The 26879-nt window shown below is 39.8% G+C and overlaps 1 protein-coding gene and 1 long non-coding RNA gene across 10 annotated transcripts in view; one reads left to right on the top strand and one right to left on the bottom strand.

The window, feature by feature from the left end:
• LOC136430309 (small ribosomal subunit protein mS39-like) overlaps nucleotides 1-4718 on the bottom strand; it is a 13777-nt gene extending 9059 nt beyond the window's left edge. Inside the window, exons 1-10 of the mRNA XM_066420799.1 lie at nucleotides 4591-4718; nucleotides 4266-4327; nucleotides 3560-3602; nucleotides 2737-2782; nucleotides 2482-2550; nucleotides 2111-2215; nucleotides 1837-1960; nucleotides 1148-1257; nucleotides 472-548; nucleotides 45-132 (exon numbers count right to left, since the gene is read on the bottom strand). Coding sequence (XP_066276896.1) covers nucleotides 45-132; nucleotides 472-548; nucleotides 1148-1257; nucleotides 1837-1960; nucleotides 2111-2215; nucleotides 2482-2550; nucleotides 2737-2782; nucleotides 3560-3602; nucleotides 4266-4327; nucleotides 4591-4667 — 801 coding nt within the window. The 5' untranslated portion in view covers nucleotides 4668-4718. The remainder of the gene's footprint in view (nucleotides 1-44; nucleotides 133-471; nucleotides 549-1147; nucleotides 1258-1836; nucleotides 1961-2110; nucleotides 2216-2481; nucleotides 2551-2736; nucleotides 2783-3559; nucleotides 3603-4265; nucleotides 4328-4590) is intronic.
• Nucleotides 4688-26879, top strand: LOC136430318 (uncharacterized). Of its 9 annotated transcripts, none has more exons than XR_010754885.1 (9): nucleotides 4688-4746; nucleotides 7154-7233; nucleotides 7472-7508; nucleotides 8506-8630; nucleotides 9810-9935; nucleotides 10493-10577; nucleotides 12256-12305; nucleotides 12780-12859; nucleotides 22870-26879. It is a non-coding gene; the product is annotated as an uncharacterized lncRNA (long non-coding RNA). The 9 variants fall into 9 exon arrangements; XR_010754883.1 differs by having other exon boundaries at nucleotides 7154-7241; XR_010754881.1 differs by having other exon boundaries at nucleotides 7154-7245.

Below are 26879 nucleotides of genomic sequence, written 5' to 3'. Positions count from 1 at the left end.
GTAAATCTTAAATCATAAGGCAGCAGAAGTGAGTCAAAACGAACCTTGACCAGACCCTTGATGAGGCTGCAATAGTTGCGAGCACTTGGTTCAGCTAGAGAGTTGAACAGTCTGTCTGCATCGTCTCCCTCTCTACAATGATGAGAAACCCAAGCACATATCCATTTGTCACAAACAGGCAGAGATACAAGTCTCAGAGGTTTAAATCTTGGGCTAGGTAATTGCTTTTTGATTTAAGACTCTATAAATTACAGAATCCACCTTAACACCAAGCAAGCCTATTGTTAAGGACATGTTAATTTTCTTATTCCTTATGTGTAAAGTATTTTTGTAATAACAATGTTTGTAAAAATCAACAAGATTCAGGTGTTTATGTATTGTACTGTACTGTACTACCAGTTGATTTCTCAATGAAATTGAATCAAAGTGGAAAACATATCAGAGCTTCTTCAATCTGTGCAGTTGTCTCACCTCCATTGACGTACAACAGGCTCATTCGCCCTCCTCATCCTCCCCTTCGCGTTACCCTTACGTCTGGGGGGCTCCTCCTAGCAGTAAGGGCAAATAAGGTGGTTGAAAGAGATTTAAGATATTGCAAAGAAAAATTTTTTAATATGCCTTAAGACCATAATTATATTTTGTGTTTTCAAACTTTTGATTGTGGGGATATTGTAAGCAAAAAGCCATCCTCTCTACAATGTACATAATATACATTTCACAGTCATCTGCATTTCTAATGATGGCAAAAATGAATAATATCTGCTTCACATCCCTAATGTGTTGTTGTGTTGTATTTGTCAGATCTTTGACAGCATCACGGGGTCTTTTTTCCAGAGGTCTTGAAAGTGGCTTATCTATGTTTAGAAATGTAACATTTTGCATTTAACACCCATGCAATGCAGTCTTAGTCTTCTAATCTATTGAAAAGTATGTCAAAGACATCTTAAATTGACTTAACCTCATCAACACATCTATTCAAATGTTTAGTATAAAACCTTGTTTCCCAGTCCTTTCCTTAGTCACTGATGAAAAGCTGCCTGAAATATCTGACTGTTTCATAATTCTATCCAGTTGCTTGACTTGAGTAACAATTTTGGCGTACCCATGCCATGCATGGTTCTGAAAAAAACTGTGGAAGTGTACTAACCTCCTGCTCCTCAGGACTGAGTGAGTTGGTCTCCTGTCCTGGATCTCTGCTGCCATGGAAACACAGCAGGTCCAGCAGGTCGTCTGTCGTGTCCTGGGACACGGTCCCACCTGGGCACCGGGAAGGGATACTTTTAAGCAAACTCTGGGCTAAATAATGATGGGTTCATCATGGAGTACAGTGTCTTATCCTGTGGCATAGCCTCTATGGACTGTAATCCAATAGTGCACAAGTTGGGCAAGACACAAAAGGTCAGAAACCAAATGTTCAACCTTCTGGTCCTTAAGCAGGGCTTCTGAGTAATCCTACTTGATATTCTGTTCTCAACAGCATAAACAAAATAGTGCAGTTTTGTGTAGATAAAGCCTTTTAATAGCAACGTTGCAAGTGTAAACTGACTTGGTCTTGTTAGGTCACACCAGTTTGATCAGTTGCTTCTTGATTTTTTTCCAATAAGATCTAGAATTTGGAGAGTAATTTAAAAGGTCAATTTGTGAGCAAGGAGGAGAAAAAATAGAGTAATAATAATAACTGAGGAAGGGGTTCAGACTATGATATGCTTACAAAAGCTGGCATAAAATGGCCATTAGTTTACAACCTCCAAAGAAGTAAATAAAAATCAAGGTGGCTTACTGGATAGACATACAATATTTTTTTTCACAGAAGTGAAGGAATCATTGACTTCTCACCACCATCCAAAATCTGGAAATACATCTCCGTGGCAGCCTTGAGTGCTTTCCTGCTCATCCTCTCCTGTAGAGCTTCTTCACATGGCTCCTCAATGAGGAAGGAAGTAGTTTTTGGCAAGAAAGCCTGTCATAGAAAATATGCAGTTCACAAATTAGTTGCTAGATGGCGCTGTTACCATGTACAGGTAAGAAGCACAGCGTAGAAACAACACATAATGTTAAAGGCTTGCCAGATGTTAAAGATATTTAAAAAAAAGTAACTGTCAACATGTACCTCTATGGATGGTTCAGCAAAATCCTGCTGAAAGAACTGTGGATTTTTGTTGATGAAGAACTCAGCTGCCTTCTGTCCAGACTCCTTTGCAAGAGAAAACCATTTCTGAAATAAACAAAACAAACTTGTTATGCAAATGTATAAGCATTGGTTTTCTGGTATAGATCAATTTCAGGAGAACCACCTAAAATTCCAGTAGCCATCTGACCATGATGAGGATGGTGTAGGGGGAGTGACTTGGGAAAAACTATCAATTTAATACCAGGAGATGGTGGCTAAAGTGAAAAGGGTGCCCAAATAAAATCACAATTACATAATACCATACACAATCTATTGCATACAACTGTTTTACAATCAGCCGAAGTACTTACATACTGCATGGTTGTCCTTGGAATCAAGTAGGGATCATCAAAAAAATTGTAGTCCACAGAAGTGGGATCCTGAAAAAGGGACAAAGAACACATCTGTCATACCTGAGGAAGAGGTATTACAGAAAGATAGGATAATCAAGTTAAATGTGCATAACAACTAACAATTATATTAGAATTACAGAATATTATACTAATTCTGTCTTGATTGTTAAATATTCAACAATATTCAACATGATACTTGATAGGAAAACTAACCCTTTTGACTGTGGTTGAAAGTGCCCTTAAGACTGCAAGCTTGTCCCTACAATGGAAGAAATAAACTTTATGTCAAATATTCCCGATAACTGTTGTTGTTGTTGATAATTTCTCTCAACAAAGACTTATTCTCTGTATTTCAAATGCTTCAGCTGTGCATGTACATGGTAGAATATTCTCCTTGTTCCTGTTAAAATTCCCTAACTTCACAACCAGTTGAAACTATAGTGACATATAGTTCACCTAACTCTACAAAGATGGCATACAGTATGGCTTCTTATAAATAAGCACATGTTCTTATCATTCCCTGACTAGTCTAATTCATCAAGCCATTTGATACTGATGGCACATGACTGTCCAGCTCAGGGGCGCACCCGGGGAAGCCACACGCTCAAATTCCAACCACTTTACGCCCGAACAGACTCATTTAAATATTCTTTTTTCCCTCGCACCATACCCGAGTGGAACGCCCTGCCTGGCGCGGTTGTTACGGCTCCCACCGTTGAGTCCTTCCGCGCCAGGCTGGAGGCCTGCCCGCCTTAGCCTGGGACCTCCTCCCCCCCCTACTTTGCCCCTCGCGGGGTTATCTGGGGGTATATTAAGTTGAAGTTGAAGTTGAAGATACTCAATGGCGTTTTATAGCAGTGATAAGAAGAAAAAAGACAATTGAGCTAAGTTTTCCTGCTTTCCAGATTTGTTTGTCAGATAAAAACTTTGGACATGACACTTCTTTAAATGCTATCACGTTCTGATAGCATGTAGACATGTAAGAATTGGAGTGACATTTACTTGTGTAAAGTACTAAACTGTCAACACATATTACCATTTCTTCTTCCTGGGGATGACAAGTGGAACATCTTCAGACCCTGATGATAAAATAGACAAATAAAATAGATATTCAATAGGATGTCATACAAAGATAAACATCAAGTAAACTGGTAAACACCAAGGTAAGGAGGTTTATCCTGTACAGTTGTAACAACATCATGATCAGTTATCAAATATGTATATAATTATTAATGCTTTAGTACTCCTTTAGTCAAACATACATCTACTGTTCAACATATTGAATTCATAACAGTTCAAAAGAACTAGTACAGTGGGCAAAGTCCCCAGCAAACTTAAAATGTTTAGAATGTGAATGACTGGAAATATCTGAAAATAACAAGAAAATTACATTTAAAACCATAGCATGGCAGCCACAGATGGGTTTGAATTGGGGCATGACTGACAAAAAGTATCTAAATAACAATCGGAATTAAAATATTTTGTTGTTAATACAGTGCACAACAGACTTTGTTCTAAGCTGTATGAACTGATATAGACAAATTATAATATTTGCTACAAATTGTACAATGTATACAATCTCTCGTGTACTCTATACAAGTACAAAATGATCACCAGGATCAGTTATCGTTCAATAGTTGTACTAAGAACGGCATAGTAGTGTTTCTAAACTTTGACGTTCTACATCTTAACTGTGTACTGTGATCTTTAAAAATCATAATAATATATTGAAATCATCATACCCTTTTCTTCTGTTGGTGCAGTTTCAGGCTTATTTCCGGCTATTCCTGACGTACTGAGGGTCCTGAAAGCAACGAAATGATAACTATTTCAGCACACATGGTATAACCTAGTCGATTCTATTCTTTAAACGCCGGTCTGTATGTTTAATCACAAACTTACAGCCTATACTGGTTACAGGCATGTAGTCAAAGGCATCTTTCGCCCCCCTCCCCCAATACGTCGATTAATACATCATCACGTGAGCAGGCTAAGTTCAGACGAAGTATACTCTAATCTGAAAGCTTGACAATATTCTTACATATCACACAATCACATCAAACTCACCTGGCGTCACTTTGTACTCGACTTAACCGAGATCTTAGTATGATCCGGCAGGCACATCTTTGGATGGGGGCAGCCATCTTCCTGACCTCAACATGACCTGAAGGTCAAGGGTCAAACTGAACCAACATGGCGGCGTTTTCAAACAATTTTGTTGAGGTGAGTTTCGGGGCGATATTATTTTCCAATAAATGAATAATAAAAGGCGGATTAGTGCTCAAATGGGTATCGCATGTTGACATAACATCATCACCTAGAATACTAAGAGGTAAAATGGAGATATGCTGTGGGAATACACGAGATTTTTGTCCAGATGGCCACAAAACTTTCTGACCAGTAAATTAGATTCTGTTGAGTCAGCATGGATTTGATAAGCAAGTTGATAAAGTAAGATTAGGTAACTAAATTGTTCATTGTTGTTTGAAGGTCTGCATACATGCAGTTCTCATTCAACTCAAATCGTCTGGTACAATCGCTTTAACAATATAGTGCAATTGTTCAAGGAGGCTCAGGATAAAATGGAAAGTCCACTGCAAGAGTAGCAAGTCGTGAAGACTATCATTAGTATCAAGTGTATGTGTGTAAAGGATTTCATTTTGTTCTTGAGGCATAGACTGTAGATTCTTGTTCTTAGTCTGGATGAAACTGGTTCGCTGTACATGTACTAGTACCATTATAACTTGACCTATTGTTTTCCCTACAATCCCCTTGGCACGGAATTAGGAACCAACGGACCAAACATTGAACCAGTCAACAAAAACCAACACCATTAAAATAATAATTGCTAGGGTAAAGTTCAGAATTGATGTAGGTACATGGTGGTCGGATTGGCCAGTGATCGGCCCTCCATGGTCCGAGGTGGTAGAGTAATGTCTGACATTCTCTTGGTACCATCTGAGAAAACTGACCATTCCTGAGAAGTCATTAAAACTTGGGATGTGGACAAAGAAATGGGTATGATCCGTCCCAGACTGAGAGAGGAGCCTGTCTGAGACAGCCCTCAGTGCTCTCCTCGACTGGGACCATTTATCTGGCACTGTTACCTTCCGATGAACTGACGTGTCCTGTACACGTGACTTCTTATTTTAGCCCACACAATAGAGCACCTGATCATGGCGTCACCCCATCGCGTGATACCTGTGTAGCACCGCCTCGTAACACGATACCCTCTTCCCTCCTGACGTGATCTTATCTGTCGGTGTTCTCATCAAGCCAGCATTCCGCCATAGCTTCTCCCTTAAAGGCCTTCCATGGTGCCACCCAGGCAAGTTCATGTCCAGATGGCATGACAACAGCCTCTTTAACTCATCAGTTTCCTGTCTGACTGATCAGTTATGACAGCCAAAAACTGATGATTGAGAAAGCTTTAACTTAAGAGGAATAAAAGTGTAAGATTACTGGTGTTGGAGATGATTTGTTAGCGTGAAATGTTGTACTTGTGACACAACCCCTTCATGCAGGATGCCTCTGGGCTGCGGCATCGATCGATGTCTGAGTGTCTGAGCCTGTCAGGTCATTTTTCTTGCCAAGCACGCACCTGTACAATCAAATTGCATTTTGTACAGTTCACACTCTGTTTGCTATAAACAGTCATGTTTATCTAGCCAAAGAATTATATTCAGTACCTTTCCATGAGTTTTGTACTTTGAGTTGAAATACAAATCACACTAAGCTTATTTTGTAGTTTTATTCCATTTACTGGGTGACTGACTTTGATAGGGAGTAAGTGGCCTTGATTTTAGGCTGTCTCCATATACTTGTGCCCAACATGGTTCTGAAGTAAAGGGAAATTTACTGTTGTTTTCCCTCCCAAACTGTTTGGTGCGATCAACATACCACCTTGGTGTCACTTACAGACACAAACACCCCCAGTACAACCTCTGAGTTTATGGCAATTAAAGTTGTGTGGTGGTGTTGGGCCCGTCTTCAGTCTCCCAGCAAGGAGGGGGCCATTCTCCTGTAGTAAACGGCCAGAGCATGGTGAATTCAATGATTGTCACTACCTGTCATTAGTTGCTGGTTGAAGTAAATTCGTGAAGGATGCATGGACTGGCCAGTGCTTACAAGTTAGCCCCTTTCCTACTGCACCCTTTAACTCCTATAACTATTTGATGAAAGTACTAAAGTTCTTTGTTTTTATTGTATGGAGTAATGTTATTTGCTGTCTTTTGAAGCATTTGGTCAAGTATTAATTGTGATGTCCATATTTACCTCTACAGAAATATCTACATTTAGCTTGTGACATTGTACATATAGGTACAGTGTATATTCATATAAAACCTTTAGTCAGCACAAAGGTAAGCTCAATCTTTTCACTTGCTATCCGTGGTTAGCAAGCTCTGAGCAGTTAGCAAGGAAAAATATTGAGCCAGTGGTTACTACGGCGGATGGTACCCAGGCTATAGCACAAAGGCTTCTTGCCTTTGGAAATGGCAGAGAAACAAAACGTACCAATGGACAGCTTTTAAACAATCAGTGTGGTTGTGTAACTTCATCTTCCCATGGGAATTTGATATGTACGTTGAAAGCAAACGGCTAATTCGCTCATGATATTTTGTTCTTGCAGTAAACATGTGCCGGAGGAAAGCTGTGCAGAATCCTGTTGAACACACCTGTCAGCCATGGCTCCCATCTGTCAGCACAGAGGTGGAAGTGTCGGTGCAAAAACTACATTCTTTGGTGTTCTATGTGTATACAGTTAACCCAAGCCCTTCACGTTAATTGAAACTGTGTCTGGAGGAGACCAACTGGGAGTCGTGTTCTGAATGGCCCTTTAATAGTTGTGTATTTTGCTCACTAATGTGGAAAAAGTGTCACAATTTGAACACATCTGTTCCTGTAGCACTTCTGTTAAAACTGCATTATCATCTCACCTGTCTTTCAGGAATGAAGGTTCTCAAGTAGAGTTTGTTTGAAGAGAGGTAATCGAGGATATGTCTACATGAGCTAAATGGAACTACAAGGACATACAGCATTTATTTTCTTAAGCTCAGATTCGTGAAGAAAATGGCAGAGTAGAAATAAGTTCTAGCTAATGTGATCTGATGACAGCTGCTGTTGATATAAAACAACCTCCCTACTATATATGGACCTTTTATGTTTGGAAGAAATGTTGGTAGACTAAGTATTGAGACTACATGTTGAAGTAACATTGTTCTCTGACTTAAAAATAAGAATATAAGAAAGTAAGAAAATCAAAGAAAGTACCTGGCATTGTACTTGGGGCATTGTTTTGTAAACATGCTAATAGTAATACTTCTGGTACATGCATTTCATATTTGAGAAAGTGAGGAAAGTAGAATAGAATTGATTGGTTGATTATTTTGTATACTTCATATTCAAAAGTGTTCATGACAAGTCATATTTTATACATTTAGATTAGAAGTTGGCTTATTCATGCCTGTTTTGTGCATATTTTTTTTCTTACCCCAGAAAAAGACAATTCTGGTAATCTTAAGTGAAATTAGGCTTGATTTCATAAGGCGCGAGACTGGGAGTTCCCCAGGCTCTCACTTAGTTTTTCTTGAAGTTCTTAGAAGCATTCATAAGGTTATATTAGTCTGAGGCAACAAAGGTGACTTAATTTGGAAACTCTTAAACTAGTGCCAAAGTTTTATTTGATGTTCCCTTTATCCCCCATTTGTGCATATATTAGGTACAAGTATACTTTACACATCTGTTGGACATATAGGTATTCAAATATTGGAACCAGCTTCAAATGAGCCCAGTAATAACTTATGGCATAGCAGTCGCTATTTTATCAAGTGATTTCCTGAAAGTATGAAAATTACATACATAAAAAAACAACTTTTCAGCATGTTTTACTGCAGAACTTTCGTGGTATGTAGGGCAGATAGTTATCTACAGTCTTACCAAGGTTAATGGACCAATGCTGCTCTTGCTCTGTGACTTCCCCAGATCGGCCTCTGACAAAGACGTATCACCACTTAACAGACAGTCTCATGTCCAAGCCATTGTTCTCGCACAAAAGAGTCGCTCATCCGAACAAGCAACGATACACCTGTCTTTTGTCCGTGGGTTCGGTAAGAAAACACACGATACGTACTGCAGCCTCTGCCTCGCCTGTATCCTGCTTATTGTCAATTCTTTGTACGCTTTGATGCAGCGTTTTGTTACATGGAGAGGGCAAGGGTTGGGCACATGAATTTCTCCTGTTTACTGGTAACGTGAGGAAATTTTGTGTCCCCGCAAGTCTTATTGTGCTATCTTTAGCTCAAACGCTGTGGACAGAGTAAAGATCAGGTCATTGACATTGCTCAGAGCAAGGCTTTTTCAGTTTTTGAGTGTTTCAAACTTCTGTATCCAGATGATTTGACACTGGATTCAAGGATGCTGACAACTTTGTAAATGGTTTTAGATGGAACCACAACTAGCATCTTTCATATTTTTTTGAAAAAAAAAAGAAATCCTTCTACTTAAGGTCGTATGGAATTGTTTATACAAATGAATCTAGGAGGAATTGTTTCAAACTGTTGCACACTTATTGCAGTAAAATTAGAAATATAACTGCAGTCATCTGATCAGTCACCATTGCCATAATACGTAATGTATGGTATATCAGGCAAGCTTTCTTTTCTTTCCACTGTAAAATCATGAAATCGCAAAATACATCTCCAATGTACTAGTACATGTATTACTACAGTAAACTGTACTCTAGAAATGTTTCAACCATGAATTGTAAACGCTGCTAAAACCTCATTTTCTCTCCTGCCCCAAAGTAAAACCAGCAAGAAAGTAAATGAATTTACAGTAACCAATCTGGAGGTTTAGGGTGATCAACAGTAATATGAAGGTCATGTTCAAGCGATGGGTAAAAATGTTCTAGAAATAGTAGGGAATGGTCTCTCTCCAGCCTCCACCCGTCTGAAGACACCAAAATGCAGGACACTGATTTTGATCCTATAACTTTCTCAACAAATAGTTGTCCACAATCAGCTACCATGTGAAGGAATTGCTGAATTCTTTCAGTTATATTCGGAAAAAGAAAGATTATTAATAAACCCAGGGAAAGAAAAATGAGAGATTTAAAGAATATTATTCTACTCCAGAGATATCCTAAATGTCCTTTATACTAAATCATAGAAGTGTCATGACCTGGCATATAACCTGGGAGAGGCAGTATAATAGCCAGGTGTGTCAGTAGGAAAGTTGTTCTTTGTGGATACATCAATGACACAGGTAATTTATTCCCCTAATTACAGGTTGTGGTTGACTTGCCGTGTGCGGAATATCTCGGCAGATGAAGGAACAATTACCGGACCTGTTGTGCAGAGTAACCGCCGCAGCTCCTGCCCAGTTCATCCCAGAGATGCGGCATTGCGTCACAGGTGATTTATTCTTATAATAACGGGTTATGGAGACCCTCCACATAGGGGAGGGAAGGCTTCTTTGTGAAGGTTGTTACAAAAGTAGGCCAATGTTCATTCAAGTTACAAAGCTGCTCTTTAAAATCTAAATGTTTTTTTTAATACCATTGAATCTTGTTGTATTGCAGTTGTTAATTTAGACCATGTCATTTAGCCCCCAAACCTACCTTTGTGCATGGCTTTATGGTAGCACAGTTCTTACTTACTGCATTCTTTTTTATAGATTTATGCTTGTTGGTTTTCACCTTATTTAATCTCATTGTATAGTATGTTATGTTATGTTATGTTATGTTTCAGTAAAGTTTTTTCCAAAGAGGATTTTGACACAGAAAACATTGGCCTAGTGTTGAAAAAGATTGCCTGTTCTTTTAGTGTCTGTAGTAATTGAACTGGATTTAATAACATGGACAGTTAGCTGGAGGGTGTATACCATAATTATATCAAGTCTCTTTGTTATAACAAACTCTGTATTGTTTCTAGTGTAAACAAAGTTCCTTTCATGGTTTACTGTGATCCAGGGCCTGACTTAGAAGTCCATAATTTGATGAAAATGACCCCAGACCACCCTCGGTGAGGATACGAAGGATATATTCTATTCAACAGGTATATTCTCAGTTCTGTGCTTTTCTTAGATAGTCTCATGGTTTCTGTTGTTACCATTTGTTGAAACTGTCAAAGGTAAAAGTGATGACTTGATGTTTAATGAAGATTGACACCTATACAAACAGTAAACCTACATGTATATGTACCAACCATACAAGCAGCCTCCTGCATTCAGTTGATGGATCAATAACATTCATCCATCCGTGATTATCCGTAAACTCATTATTCATTTTTTTCATTTGTGAACAAGATTGATTGGTTATTTTCAGTATTTACATTGCTTACTATTTTTTTATGAAAAGTGATTAAGAAATGTTTAAAAAGAGATAAGGCTATCTCAGCGAAAGGAATTTGAGGAGGAGACTTTAGAAAATAAAGGCTCTCGCCTGTACTTTTAATGTCCAAGTTCATGGACCCCTCATCTATCCCAAATTTTTGCTTGGTCCATTTTTTTTCTGGGACCATTCTTCTCTTTTTGGAACATCCCATTCCATAAAGGGTAATTGTCATAAAGAGTAATTGATTGTCTATTTCGGGTATCATAATTGGCTCCTGACATGTGAAGTTGAAAGATATACACCTGTATATGTATATATAGCTGTTATAAACAGCAGTTGATACCATATTGCTGGAGATTTCTATTGCTTAATGCAGCACTAGCGATGGAGCAACCCTGACTCAGTGTGCCAGATGTTTAGCACCGCTACTGGCCATGGCACAGGGTAAAGTACGGTGTTTTGAACATTTCAGCCTGGCAGGTGACGTCAGGCGCATCCGGTGTTGATGTTTTTGGTGGTGTCCTATGAATATTTCATGGAACCTCCTGTACCTGTAATCAGTACGGGTTATTTATCTCCACCCCTGCTTCCTCTGAACACTGTAAATGTACCCATCCTTTGATACTCGGAGTAGTTAACCTGAAGTTTGCTGCAAAACAAGAAGACTTGCTTTGTACATCTTCTTATCTTCTCTTGGCAGCTACCCCCTTGTTTACCCCAACATTATATCAGGCGACAAAACTTACAGCAGGCTGTTAACACATTCCCTGACTATCTGTGGTCTATCTACTCTATCTTAAAAGTACACAATACATTTTCCTGGGATATGGTAACAATAAGTAAATGTACACTAAAGCAATGAAATACACCTGGTCATGAACAGTTCAGGATGTAGATTTGTGTAAAAACAGTCCAAGGTTAGATTTGTCTCTGATGTTTTTATGTTGTTTTTCTACACAATAAATCTTGTAGTGGAAATGTTTGGGGCCAACAGTTCTCCCTGTGCAATGTTGTCTTGTTTCTGGTGTCCATGATTGTTATTTACTGCCATTACTGTGATCGTTTGGGTCAAAACAGTCCCAAGACCTGTTTTGGAATCTTCTTCTGCACCAAACCTCCTGCTGAACATGGAAACAGCTTCAGAAGTTCTCTTGAAGGTGTAGTCACTGGTGATCAAAATCAATATCATTCAATCACCACACGCCAGGCAAACATAACCCTTGATACAGGTACTGTACATGTCATTTCCCTCAAGTTCAATTCCAGCAACAACATGCTCCCTTTAAATTGAATAAACGATTGGACATACTGGATAATAATTCAAATGTATTTGTGCAAGACTGAATTGTGATTCCCGTTCTGCCATTACTACTACTGAATCTTTTTACTCCCTTTTTTAGACACCTGGAGTTCATCTGTGCTTGTTGAAGAGCTGGTATGATATGTCCAGGTGAGTTACAGTTACCTGTTGTTGTAGTGACAAACAGAGCTGCATGTGGAAAACAAGTCAGCATCCCACAGTAAACATTTCCTGAGCCGTTACTTACAGCCTGGTGGCAGTGTTGGGTACAAACATGCTTCTGCAGATAGCTGCATGTTTGGGACTCAACAAAACATGTAGCAAAATCAAACCACATTGTTGGTACTCACAACTATCCTTCCCCACTGATGTTACCCTTGCTGATACCATAAAATAACAGACACGTCATTTACAATACCATCAATTCCACATGGTTGCTCTATGCCATGCAATATTTTGAAAACATTGTTGCTGCATAGCGTTAATAGAGCCAGGACTCTAAGCCAGTAGAGTAGGCTGCCATGTTTCAAGATGAAAATTTCCTTGACATTCAGGTATGTCCAACACACTCAACTTCAGTCTCTACAAAACTTGTTGTTTTATCATTTCATATTCCTACCGTAGCCTTGCTATAGACCTTGGGGAGGATAATGATGCAGGACTATTGCAGAAATCTCAGGGACATCCCTTGGAGATGTTTTGAGGTAAGCAGTATTCCTGCTGCAACAACAAACAATAAACAGGACAACATCCTTCCTGTGTCTGTGCGACATCACGCAGCGATTTATCTTTTTGTGAAGACCGTTGCGGTTTTCTTTGAAGAAAGATAGACAGGTGTAGCCAATAACTACATGTGTGTATGAGTAGTTATCTTTGAACTTCATTGAAGTGTTATATACATGTTGTATGTAGATTAGGCCACAGCAAGTAATTTTTATGGATGACATCAGCGCGCTCATTAATTTTCGCCTGATTTCGAAATAAAAAACAAGAAATTTCATTGCCCTCCGACGGTGGTCAACATGCCAAAAATGGGCAAATATGTCGTAAACGTTGACAGTCTAAGGTGTTTCATTGCATATGAATACCCAGTGTGGTTCCTGCCCATGATGGTATAATAACAAGCTGTTTTCTGCATTTGTTCTAGCAAGGACATTATACAAATAATGGGGGGGGGGTCTAGTTAATTGAGGTGTATGCACAAGGTGTTTCTTCACATATGAATACCCAGTGTAGTTGCGTCAGATGATGGTACAACAAGCTCTTTTTTGCATTTGTTGTAGTTAGTCTATTGAGTGGATACACATCTACAAGGACATGTTTACTGTTGAATCAAGGAGGTTTTATATCTTATATGAAACCTCATTGGTTGAATACAGCAATAAAAGACCTGTTTGTCACGATATCATATTTCGTGGCCTCAATTCTTGTTTAACAAGATTTGTGATCTCAAAATTTGAAAATATAGGAATCTTGTTTTTTTTGCCCGCCTTGTTTTTTTTCCGCCCTATCTCATTAATTTTGGAGTCTGCGGAGGATGTCATCCATAAAATTTACTTGCTGTGGCCTTAATTACTAAAAACGTTGATTTAGATCTCCTACTAGTACATGATCCTTTCTGATACTTGGGGAACATGCATGGTGCCTGTTTAGTCCACAGGTTAATGTTGCAAACTTGATTAGTATAGGAAAGCATCAACACAATTGCCACTGGATATATTTCATTGTAGATGCAAAATTTCAATGGGTTTGCTTTCCTTTAAGTGTTATACCTATATATACACTTAAGAAAATTTGTCAAACAGAAGCGGTTTAAATCAAAGATCTGCACCATTGTGCTGCTGACATGCCAAAGAAGATTGCATTGGATGCAAGAATTTACATCTACCAAACTAATGAGACCGACCTAGTATGTCAGGGATGAGTTGGATCAAAGGTAACACATGCATGATATTAGGGTAGCCTATCAAAGATCTGTGTTAAAAATCATAAGATGTTTGTGCACCCCCTGACCATGTAATTTGCATATTTGCAAAATTGTCAAACTTCTGCTTGTTTCTACTGTTCCTTTATGTCTTGTCAGTGGGACTTAAGAAAAGAAGAGTTGGCTGAGAAGTACCACCTATGTACTGTGATAACCTTTTGATGAACATGGTCACTTTTGCCCATTCAAACTGCCCAAGGGGTCATGCCTGAGCCCAACATTTTAACACTGTTTTAAAAAATGTAAATACTATACTATTGATTCTTGAATTGGTTGAAATTTCTGATCATCTTTTTGATAATAGTCCATGTTGGAAAATTTTAACAAAAGTGATCTAACCAAAAGGCGGGGTGGCACTGAGTTATGCGCTGTGATTGTTACAGACCGGAGACAAAAATACAGTGGACGTATCGATCTGCCATTTCAAAGGGATGCCTGGCATATCTTGCTGAAAGGCATCCGTTATCCCAACATATTGCTGTTTCCTTAATCAGTACCCATCCCAACACCTGACCTCTTGTGGTGTGGGTTTCTGATCGTTCTTAAAGCTAATGTTTAGAACACATTCAATACACTTATTCAATGTCCTTTTTGTGCAGAGGTTGAATGTTCTCTACAGTGATAGTAATAGTGTCTGAATTCTTTTTGAAAAAATATATACCTAGGTACAGTAATAGATAGATATATCAATTGTAACACCATTCAGAAGATCAGACTGTCCAACTGTACAATAGCTATAGCTTGATACATGTTTACCAGACAGTCCAGTGTGAGGAAAAAGTTGTTCTGCCTTGGTGGTGAGGATTTGTCCCCAGTCCTTAACAGTGTGTGCTCCACCCACAACATTTAACCTGCCAGCATGCATGGTCCAGAGGTTTGACTCAACTTATATGCATGCCACTGGTGGGGGTTGTAGTCTTTCAGAAGGACATTGTAACCAGCAGTGCACTTTGTAGGACCCTATAAGAGCTAGTGAATTTGCCAAGCATTAAACCAGGGTACATAAAACTGTAACACATACTGTCCCTCCCATAACATTAAAGTTCTAACCTGTAAGAGAATAGCTTTCTGTCAGCTAAATTTGGGTTGCAACTTTTGTATCACCTGCTTCAGGTCAGAAGGTCTGCTAACTCTGCAAATTGCACATTCAAATGTATGGTGAGAATGATGCAATGTACTGTAGTGACTTATACACTAGAACTGGCATGGCTCCCTAGTCCCAGTTTGTAGGAGGTCCTCTGTAGGCTTTCTTACATCATGACTTACATGTACATTGTACATGTATCACTGTATATAGCGTCTGTAGACTGTAGAATTGTTATGGAGTCTCTGTTGCCAGTAGGTGCAGAACCTAACCATAGAACAGCCATCTTTGTCTAAGGTTGCAACAGTGGGTCTGTTTTGTACACAGTGTACAGATCAGACTAATTACAATTCAGCTACATATCCTATTCATGATGGGGCTGCTTATCTCAGAAAGGGGACTTAGCATGCCGGCTATAATAACTGATGAAAAGAGCTGGCCTGGTCCAAAACAGCTAAACCACCACAGAACAGGAGCTAAATCTCACAGGGACATTGATTTAGTTAGTCTTAGTTTAATTCTGTTGATTTCAATATTTACAACAACAAAGCTTCCTCCAACTGTTTGTTGTTTATTGTTAAGGTTGAAAGGTTTAATGAAAAGCACAAAATAGGCTTGATGTACATAACATATATTTGCATTTTCTTAAGTGCATAAATCTCAGATGTAGCAATCATTATATTGTAAATGCTGATATGGAACATATACAAATCTAAAATTGGACAGAACAATATTCCATTTAAGTTATTGTAGTGTGTCACTATGTGTATGTGTATGAGTGGTTAGGTATGTCTTTACCTTTCCAAACTGAAAACCTGTCATATGTTTGATATTTCTCTTTTTCTAGATACATTACTAAGAACGCTTTTTTTTAGGAAAAACATTGATTAGATAGTCTGAGTGATCTGTAGCTTTTCCCTGACCCTTGCCTAGCACACCATATTCTGTCTTTGTGAGACTGATGTAAAACATACCATATAATTTTCATAATGGGATGTATACATCACCCACGTGTGAGGGGAAAGACAGTAGGCTTCAATCTTGCCTGAACATCTTGATTACCATCTTGGGGTTAGACTCCAGCAGAAGGACGGCCACCAGACAGACTTAGACGTCACCGAACGGGGGACCAACCCAGGAAACTGAAGAGCTGACCTGGTACAATCTGTCTGTAATACTTTATTTTGTGTGTCAATTCACTGTCCATTTTCTTTAAGTTTTGGTTTGTCATATGGCTTAAACTTGTGCACAGAGAAGAAGCACAAAGAGTTGTGTGGTGTGGGAGGTATTTTGGAAAAAACTGTGTACCAGGAGATTAGATATCTTGATGCTATAAAGAAATATTAGACAGCAAAGGTATATTGGGATTCCAGTGACTCTGACTCTGAAAAGGAAGCTAGGTGAGGAAGTAACTAAAGGAAGATTTTCCACAGCAATTAAAACTTGTCTTGTTACAATTGGGATCTAGAGGATGACTGTAAATCTACAAAGGTATGTACATGTAGTACCCAGTAGATCCATGTAGGGCATTATCTGGGGAAGGAAGGGCCGTGGGGCACAGGAGTTAGCTGCATTCCGAGTGACAGAAGTTCATGAGGCGCTACGAGGTGTGCCCTACCATTAGCCAGCTGGTCCAGTCATTTGAATTGCTAAGAGAGGAAGAACAAAGTGCTGGAGTCATCGTGACACAACACATTTAGTGGTCACAAGTTAGGTATATGACTCTTTTTGTCCTTGGTCTGTCTTATTTGTAATACCTGCCTTGTACAGGAACTGAAATGTGTCACCATCTTGTCTTAGCCACAGGTCAGCAAACAGGTGTTTGTTTAACACCTGTCATTCTCACATTAACCATTCTAACGACTGAACACCTGCAACATCTGACAAAGAGAGGCTGCGTCCTATCATTCCCCAGTCTCAGTAAACACAGGAATTATCAAGTGAAGTCCTTGACTTGAAAACTCTTTTCAGGCAGTTTTCCATGAGTACATGATTGCACTGGAGCTTCTTTCTTACTTACAATGTCTTCTGATTAATAGCTTCAAAATCAACATCTACCCATAGAAAGTGCTGAAGGACGCTATCACAGCATTCTGGTCAGGTGATTGTCACATACTAATCGTAATTGTAATTTGGATGCCTTCAAGCATTGACCAGGTGGTCCCATAAATAAGACACACAATAGGCTGCTGTTGTAATGATGTCTCCTGCTTTGATATACAACTGTGCTAACATGACTTTAGCCCTCGTTACCTGTGGATTACTGTACAAAGTGGGATTTTAAGATCACTTAATCTTGGTTATCAATTTCTGGTGCTCGTAGTAATTACTTCTGTTGCTTATCCCTGTAATTAAGTGTGCATGGTAGACAATTATATCTTTTTCTTTTCTGTCCCAGTGAAATTTAAAGAACTGTAAAGAGATTTACCATCCACCCATCATTATGCCGGGATGATAGCAGCGTGCTGAGTAACAAAATGGACTTCCGGCAGTAGTCAGAGGTCAGCCATTGTTCTTTGTCAGGTGCGCCAACAAAGGGAGGTACGGCATGATGACAGTGTCTGATGTGGGTATTGCATGGCACTCGATGCTGCAGTTGAATCCTATTTTCTTCCCATGAAATGCAACATGTGCGAAAACATTGAATTACAACCATTGTGGTGTTGGATTCGTTTCTACAACTCATTTGACATTAAAGTTAAAAGTTAAAGTCCTAGAACCGGTGCAATGGCCTAGTGGGTAGAGTGTTCGCCTTGCATACGGTAGGTCGTGAGTGACCTCCTCATTTGACTTTGCTGTGGACAAAAAAAATAAAATGGCATCAAAGATGGTTGAATTACATGGTGTTGTAGCTTCTTAGTTAAATGACTGTGTAACTACTAGTATCAGAGTTGGTTGTCTTGATAAAACATAGCACTTTCAGCTCATTCATTCAGTCAGTCATTAAGTGTTAGTAGTAGATTTGTTCACCTTCATTCAGATTCGTCGTCTTGATGCCACCCTGCTTATGCTTGGGTCACATTTCCCAGCCGGGACCCGGCCGGGCTGTTTGCGGAAACGAAAAATTAGAATGTATATCAATAGATATGCACAAGCTATGCTCTTGAATAATTTTTGGTACGTTTTGTGTTTTTGTTGTCTTTTATATCATACTTTTTGTTCCCAAACACTGCCCGGCCGGGCCCCGGATTGGAAATGTGACCCAACCATTAGTTTTGTGTTGACTGCAATAGTAGACCGAGGGGTAATGTAAACTAACCTGGTTAACTAGTGTCAGTGGTATTGGTAGTTAAATCATACTGGATTTCCCTTTCTTATTCATTGTGACTACATGTCTATGAAATGCTCAAACCTTGAACTCTCTTTGTGATAATGAGAAGAGGAGCTCATACCTTTTCTTATGCTATGGCATCAATGCGTATTATTTACAGAGAAGTTTCGATCAAATTACGTGCCCCAAAGCTCACTCTACCATGACAAGGAGGTGTCTCTGTCAGTAACAGGTTCAAGATGTCAACTTAATTTAGAAGTTGGTGAAGAGAGAAACATAGATCAGTAGCCGACCTTTCTGTAGCAAATTACTGGAGCTGTGGAAAGCCCTGTGATCATGCCATTCCCTCACTTTTCTCCAATTTATTGCCTTTCAGTACATCGTCTCCAGGGAGACGAGTTGTGTGAGAATGTTGTGAATCTTGCCGGAAGGTGCAGGTGTGTCAATTTACAAATTCACTGCATTCTGCTGTAGGCCCAGGGCCATGTTTGTCGCCAAACCTCCATTTGTTGTTGGGCAATTTTGACAATCAAGCTCAAGTTAGTGACATGTTGTGAAAAGAACAGAGGAGGACAGATGACTATCTTTGAAATGGAGTATTTACCCATGGAGGTGTAACATTTTTCAATGCTGAGCTATGGAGCTTTTTTTGTAGTTCTGCTTTCTAACAAATAACCAGTAGTTTAAGTCTCTCCTCAGACTGAAAGTAGTCCTATGAGTCCAAGTTGCTATCCTGCCGCTGTGATAGCTGTTGACAAGATACTAAGAAGCACAATTTTTTAAGCACTAAGTGTATTATTAGCAACAGAACTTCTTGACCAAAAGGTCATAGACTCAAATTCTCAGGTGTAACAATTAGTGTTATAAACCCCACTGTGTTCTGCACACTTCTAACAGGTATTACACATTGGAGCAGATGTGTAGCTGTTGGGCCTGTGACTGAGGAGAGCCACACCTCTGGCATCTGATTAAAGAGCACACCACACTTACTTATAAAAATAAGTGTATGTCCCAGTGTGTTTTACCTGGAAGACTTTCCAACGAAAAATCGAAAACAGTAAATGTTGGATTGTCTCTCCTGCTGTCATCCTTCCGATTTTCCTTTGAACCTGGAAGGCTTACCTGGAAATAGCCTTTTGTGGAAGAAAGTGATTTCTACATTTCCTTTTCTGGGATTTTGGTTGTTTGACTATCGTGAGTGTAAACCCTCAAGTATTCATTGCACATACATGTACTTTCACTACAAGTTTCTTTAAGTCTTTAATGATAAAAAGAGCGATAGATGTTGAATTTAAAAAACATTTGTGATTTTTTTCAAATCTCTTTGCCTGGATCCTCTCCTGTCATTGGTTGATGAGAACTCTACAGTAACTGTTCTTGTTGTTATCCAGTATCACTTCCCAGGAACAACTCTTGTCTTGTCCCCTGAACTACTTGTACAGTATCATTGACTGTAGTGATGACTTAATGTGATATACAGATAGGGAACACTTCCTGCCCTTAGGGCTTGTCGGAGAAACCATCGCTCATCTCCGCATTGCATTACAACCTAAAGACAGAACAGCCTCAGACAGGTATTAGAAGCATGTAGTCAATAATAGGACGCTGGACGTACTAATTTTTCTAGCATCTGCAGAACCTGCTGGGTGGTCGGATGAGAGCGTCCCTTTGCAAGAAGATATTTTGTCTGTTTGTTTCCTCCGAACTGCTTAGTGACATTCTGTAAGCAGGAAGGTGTCGTCTCAGCATCAATTTCGCCGATGACACCAAAATATGACTGCAGTTGTGACACGCAAGTGTACAGACGACAAGAAAGCTTGTTTATAACCTCAGCTGTCCGGTGAATGGCAGAGGTCCCGCCAGCCAATGAGGCATGTCGGAAGACGCAGCGCAGCGGATGGTACAGTCACGCAATCTGCGACTCTGATTTCGCGTCCTGGCACGGTAGAGAAATGTCGACATGGTCGTTGACGACACCTTAGTCCTCGGAAATTCCTTCCCAGCCCCGGGGTCATCGCTGCAGTAGAATGCAGTAAACACAAGACGACCGCGCTGTTCTTGGGGGGAGGGCGAACCCGGGACCCGACCGGGATTAAGTTTTAGGCTGGTGTGGGTGCAAACAAACCAAGGTAGACTGGAGGTGCGAGAGTCACTGGAGCTTATAATCATGGAGCAAACACTTGTGTTTGGGTCCTAAATCTCCCGAGATACTGAGAAGGGAAACATGGCACAAGTAGTATCATGGGACTCGTTAATCAGAAAGGAGTCACAACAACTGTTTGAGCGCTTCATAGTTCAGCATAGTGGCTGTCCCCCAGGAAAACCTGTGTAGGCACATGTATGTGTGTAGGTGTGTGTAGGGCTGGGTACAAAAGGTATCGTTTTCAGCCAACTCATAGACTTAGGGCACTGTACATTGGACTGCAAAATGTGTCAGAACAAAACATGAAAATTACATTTTTCAACAATTTTTTGTCATTGGAAACAAAAGAATTCAGAGAGAAGGACGAAGGATAGAATTGTCTGCTCTTTCTTTCAGTTACCAAATAGTAGTGCCCATTTTCCACAGTCATACCCCAGACTCCAACTTTTCTTCATCTGTTCTTAAGAACTGTAAAACATAAAGACGATATTGCAACCTGAAAGGACAAAGACCAGCAGAATGCAATACCTCAGTGCTGTGGTTGGTTTGAGCTGCTTTCCTTCATGTGCTTCTACAGGACTATTAAAGTCCTACAGTTACATGTAGAAGTGTTAGATCCTTATAATTGTGATGGCTTTACTTTCTGGTACAGATCTTTGTCACGTTGATGTCAGTCACATATAGATTGAGAAGAAACAATGATATTGTCTATCGTCCAAACACAAAATTTCTTCTCTTAAGGCATATCTTTCTGGAGATACTTAATGTTGGCTCTGTAACGTTCCACATGCCCCCCTGCCTTTCAGCGCCCCCAGCTTGGTATTTGCTCAGTTGTGCGTGAAGTTTGGCCACAAACTGCCCTGCAGGTGGCTCGTCTCTCCTGACATGTGGGGTGGTCATCACTTTGGCCGTGTTTCCACTTTTTCAAATGTCACCTGAAAAATGCCAAAATGAAATATAGGCAAACTGTCATTTAATTTTGCCACGCATCTTTATGCTGTTAGGTTTGGACATACTTCCAAACATTTTCAAGAAGTGAGGTGGCTTAGGGCTTGGGAGAAAAAAAGAATGGAAAAAATTGCCTCAGATCCAGAGGTAAAGAAAAATTGTTTTCACCAGAAAGATATAATAGTAACTTAACAGATACCAAGTACAGTAAAAATGTGTAGGAAAAGATCTGACCAAACTGTTGTCCATATCTTGATAATTTCACACAACAATCCCTCCTTGTCTGTCAACAAGGACTACAGGTAGATCTCCCGAAGCTATGAGATTAGTAGGGAACTTTGCACGCTGCGGCGTGTATGAAACGTCATTTCGATCATAGCAGACAGAAGTTTTCTCTTCCCATGTTTATAATAATTATAATGGGCTAGGAGGAAAGTCAGAGGCGTTCTTTCAGCACATGTCCAAAGTGGTGTTATTCCTGTTGTTCCAGTTTATTCACACCCAAACTGGCAGGTTTCACATGAGGCAGGTGTGTGGGGAGGCAGGCAGTCATGTCTACCTTTGTTTAGACAGTCCGCAAAACACTTCAACATACAGAGCTGAATCTTAAAAGACGGCACTGGAAAGAGTTCAACGGCAGGCCTTACGTACAGATTCTGCCACCAGTCCTGTCTTGCAAAAATGCTGCTGTAAAATTTTAAAGGACAATTTATCAATGCAGCCCACCCCTTATTTGACTTACATGTGAAGTTCCTTCCTCCAGAGCAAACCTTTTCCTTTTTAATCAAAACTTTTAGATCAAATTTTTAAAAATCTTAGAACTCTGGCACATCATCATCATCATCGTCATTTTGGGCAGATTGCCAGGAAGTCCACCCTACCTCTCCAGATGTTCTGATGGTCTTCCATAATATAAGTCTCATAAAAAGCCTAATGAAATAAATGCTGCTGTTAAAAACATAACTGAATTTGTAATTTACTGTGATTGACTGGTGATCCACAAACCGTGCATGCACAATGGAAACATTTTTTTTTTCATTCTACATGTATTTGTGCACAATGTTGTTGTAAAAGTAAAAGTGCAACAACACATGCTCATTTCTCTGCTTTGACATTGTGCAACTTTTAATCAATGTCAGAGACAGCTATTTCTCTTGTTGTCAAAATGTGTTTTTTGTTGAACGTATCAGTGTGTACAAAATCAGCACGCATCAGGCTGATACACCTCATTGGAAGAAAATAGCTCAATCGAGCTGGTTGAAACAGAATTTTCTTTGTTTGCAGCCCGCTCCGCCCAGTTTGAGCGAGCAGTCATCATTCCTCGCGCCCCACCTGGGCCCTCACCCCTGTGCAGCCAGCCTTCCACCCCGCTGCCTCACGGAGTTCCGGTGTGAGGCTTTGTTTCTACCAGCTGCAGATTCCGAAGAGTTGAGAAACTAACAGGGTCGGCCGGCTCAAGAGCTTTGTCAAGACATCCAACAACCAACAGCTTAGGGCTGCCTAAATCTTACTTGATAAATATTGCTACTCGTAGACAATGCTTGTCTTGATATTTCAATTATAGGACTGTTCTTCATTAGGTTTTTCTAAATAGTAAATTAAAACGTCTGGTTAAACTTAGCCCTTCTCCACTTCTAAACCTGCATTAGCTGAACTCTTGTTGTGCATGCACTGGTTTGATGCAATCCACTATGTTGCATAAGAATCTTATTTCTCTATGGCCTATACCTGCTCATTAATATATCGATTTGAGTGCTGAATGTTTGACAGGTAGACCAGGATTTGGCATCAGTGTCCTGTTTACGTACGTCAGACCCCTCCTGTGTACCAAACAAATCACAACTACCTCACAATGATGGGAGAAAACTTAATTAGAATGGACCAGTGCTGGCATGTTTTTCTCACCACAAAATCAATGTGTTCTTTTAGGCATTAAAAGGCCCTTCTGGGGAGTTATTTTGCTGTTACAGTAATCGTCCTTCGATATTGTCTATCAAAAGTGTTGTCTTGGAAAATGCTTAAAAATCATGATTTTGTTGTCAGTGAAACAGATATTTGCACTTTAAAGAACTAGTCTGATACTTTGCATGAAACATTCCAATGGCGTGTCTTTACAAACATCCAGGTGGCTAGTAAAGAAAACGCTTATGCAGCTGTCCATTTAAATCCATGTCTTTCAAGGTTTAAAAGCATTGATTTATCTGATTGTTCTGCGATATCACTGACAATGCAACATCACTGTAGTCTGGTATCCATCTCTATTATAGCTACAGTACTGGATATCTCCGTAGCAAAGCCAGAAGAGACCCAGTAGCTAATAGAGGACGGCCTGCATGGGGGGGTCCCAACAACGCTCTACACTAAATTCGGAGGCCCGGCTACGTAATACGCTAAATTCAGAAAGCCTCCCTACGCTCTACGCTAAATTCAGAAAAGCCTCCGTACGCTCTACGCTAAATTATGGAGTGGTCGGCAACGCTCTACGTAAAATTAAAACGGCCGATTACGCTCTACGTAAAAGGGGCATGCAGGCCCTCATAGAGATGGATACCAGGCTAACATCATTAATATTGATTTATGTCCATAATTTTGACAACAATGATTTTTTAATTACCTGTCACAGAACATTTGAAAACTTAAAAATCTTTCTGTACTTTTGTTGCAGACAGCAGAGTGAGCATCCAGCCCGCAGACTAACTCATGATTTCACAACAAACGAGGAGATAACTATCGGACGCTCAAAGTCCAATTTTTTTCTCACTACAAGAGTGTTTGACAATTGGATGGGTGACCAACACTTTTGCACAGCAGTCATTATTTACAGGAACCCACAGTCACCTTCCTTCATAACAAATATTTTGGACACCTAGTGAGTCAAGTTACTGTGCGGCCTCATACAAGTTCTCGGAGGAATTTCAAAGGGCGGCGGGGTAGAATGCACGGTGCGATTCTGTTTCAACGGATTTCTTCACGAACCCCCTGCAGGTCCGATTCTCGCTTTCATTACCCATCAGTTGGTCGCGTCTTACAAAATGCCTTTTCTCCAAAATCATAAAGTGTGACTCTGTTGGTCCGTGGGCCAGCTGCCAAGTCGATATTTGCGTAATTGATCTTGTGAATGAGTGGTCCGAGTCATTGTCTGACATGCATGCCGGGGGAGTAGTCCCCGCATTAGGGCAACGGGTCAGGTATTGATACGTTTTGCCTGAACTTCACATTGCTTTGATCTCCCGCCGGTTGTACACCTTGCTGGCCACGGTGAAACCTATCCCGCCGCCCAGCGTAATGGAGACGTCTGCCACAGGACAGGTAAATCGGTCCGCAGACTGCCAATCCCACCAAAGAAATGACCTTTCACGTGCTCAACACAAGCAAAGATATATAAATTCACCATGTTTCCACCTACTTTATTGTAAATTTGTGCAGAGTAGTCCGACACGGTTCTCTGACACGGCGATACCCTGAACATGTGTGGACAAACCTTACCAAAATATTTATTACAATCACCAACAAGTCACCAGGTATTCAAGCACACCTGCACACATCCACCTCAATATACAACTTCCCACTGTCACGATACCATCACAGTAGTCACTTTAATCGTGCTAAGTATGACATTTATTTTATTTGTATTCTTCATAGCATAGCCTCTCTGTATTGTGTTACTTGTGTGATACAAGCAAGGTTCAGTGACAATGAACTGCGGCAGTGTGCATACGTTGCCCCAGGTCACAATGGGAGGCGGCCCATCTAAGGTGTATTGATGTTGGTGGGGGTTAAGGTTTCACCGTCTGAACAACAGGCTGAGTGGCACACCCGTTGTCACAAGAGTATCATTTTGGAGTTAAGTAAATCCACTTGCTCCCAGTGTTGACATTTGAGGTTTGCTCTATTTCTGACCTTTTTACTGTGCATTCCTTCTCATCCCCAGGTGCAGATCTGTACATACCTGTTTCCACCCCTTTAGAAATTATATATCATGAAACCTGACTCTTGTGAGGTGTCCTTTTCTTTGTAAATGACGTTGTTTTAATTTCTTTCCAATTCTCTACTTCAAATGTTGCCTTGAAACTTAATAGATGTAATTTTGAACAGCAATTTTTACATACATGCGTCTGTTTAATCATATACCATTCCATAAGGTGGCTAATGCACCTGAAAGCATGTGTAAGTATGACCCTAGTGAAGCAAATGTAGACCTGCAATGAGGGCTGTTTACCCTGTTGTTCCTATAGAAAGGTTTACACCCTGTTGTTCCTGTATAATGTTTATTTATTCAGATGTAATTTGTGTTTTCTTTGTAAGTCAACACAGAGTAGGAAGTTCAGAATACATGTACTATGCTTCTTTTCTTCAAGCCAGCAACTGCCCCACTACACAAGTCATTAAGCCTAATCCTGAGACCTTTGACAAGAATAAGATTGTTTCAGTTTTATGACTTGAACCTGTTAGTCATTGAAAGACACAAAATGACTTGTTCATAGATCATGTCCTTAAGAACATTACCTGTGTCTCAGGTAAGCACAGTACACAAAAAATCAACACCTTTTTGATTGTCGTAAGTCATTGTTTCAAGTTTTGCATTGATGATAAGTTGTTTCTTGAGTCTTTTTAACTGAGTGAAAGATTCAGTTGACAGGTCATGGCCAATGAGACCTCGTCAGCATACTTGAACACCAGACACTAGTCATGACTAATTATAGTATTCAATGGACATGTAATAACTTAACTTGTAATTCCCAGCTAACAATATACAACAGCAATAAAGAAGATTTTCTTCAGGTATAAAATTCAACTAATGGATTTTCTTCAATAAAGTCAATGTATACACTTACCTTTGGTAGTAGTGGTGAATGATTATTTTATCACAGCAGGATGCAGTATATACATGCTTTTATGTAGTCGTAGTACACATGTACCTTGCATAGGATGTTTTTATTGTATCATTATCATTGTATCACTTGTTTTTTTTAAATACACCTTAGTTTTTCAGCATTAATTTTGTGTGTTACTGTAATACTATGCCATTGCCCCTTGTGACTTTTCGTCAATGGCTTTATTTTTTCTGCACTTTAAGGAACACACATTATGTGGTTTTCCATTGTTCCATCGCCCTTTCTCTTGTGCAACATATGCCATGTCAATATTTGTACAACAATCTGTTACTTGTTCACAGAGGGTACTCTTAGCCTTTAAACACATTCCTTCAGAATTATGGTGTGATAGTTGTGGTTGTAACTCTTGTTTCCACCACACAAACTTGGCGTTATGAATAAAATTTGCTTACAAATTGA

The sequence above is a fragment of the Branchiostoma lanceolatum genome, chromosome 3 (assembly GCF_035083965.1).
Source record: "Branchiostoma lanceolatum isolate klBraLanc5 chromosome 3, klBraLanc5.hap2, whole genome shotgun sequence".
Classification (NCBI taxonomy): Eukaryota; Metazoa; Chordata; class Leptocardii; order Amphioxiformes; family Branchiostomatidae; genus Branchiostoma; species Branchiostoma lanceolatum.
This window is presented reverse-complemented; position numbering and strand designations above follow the sequence as displayed.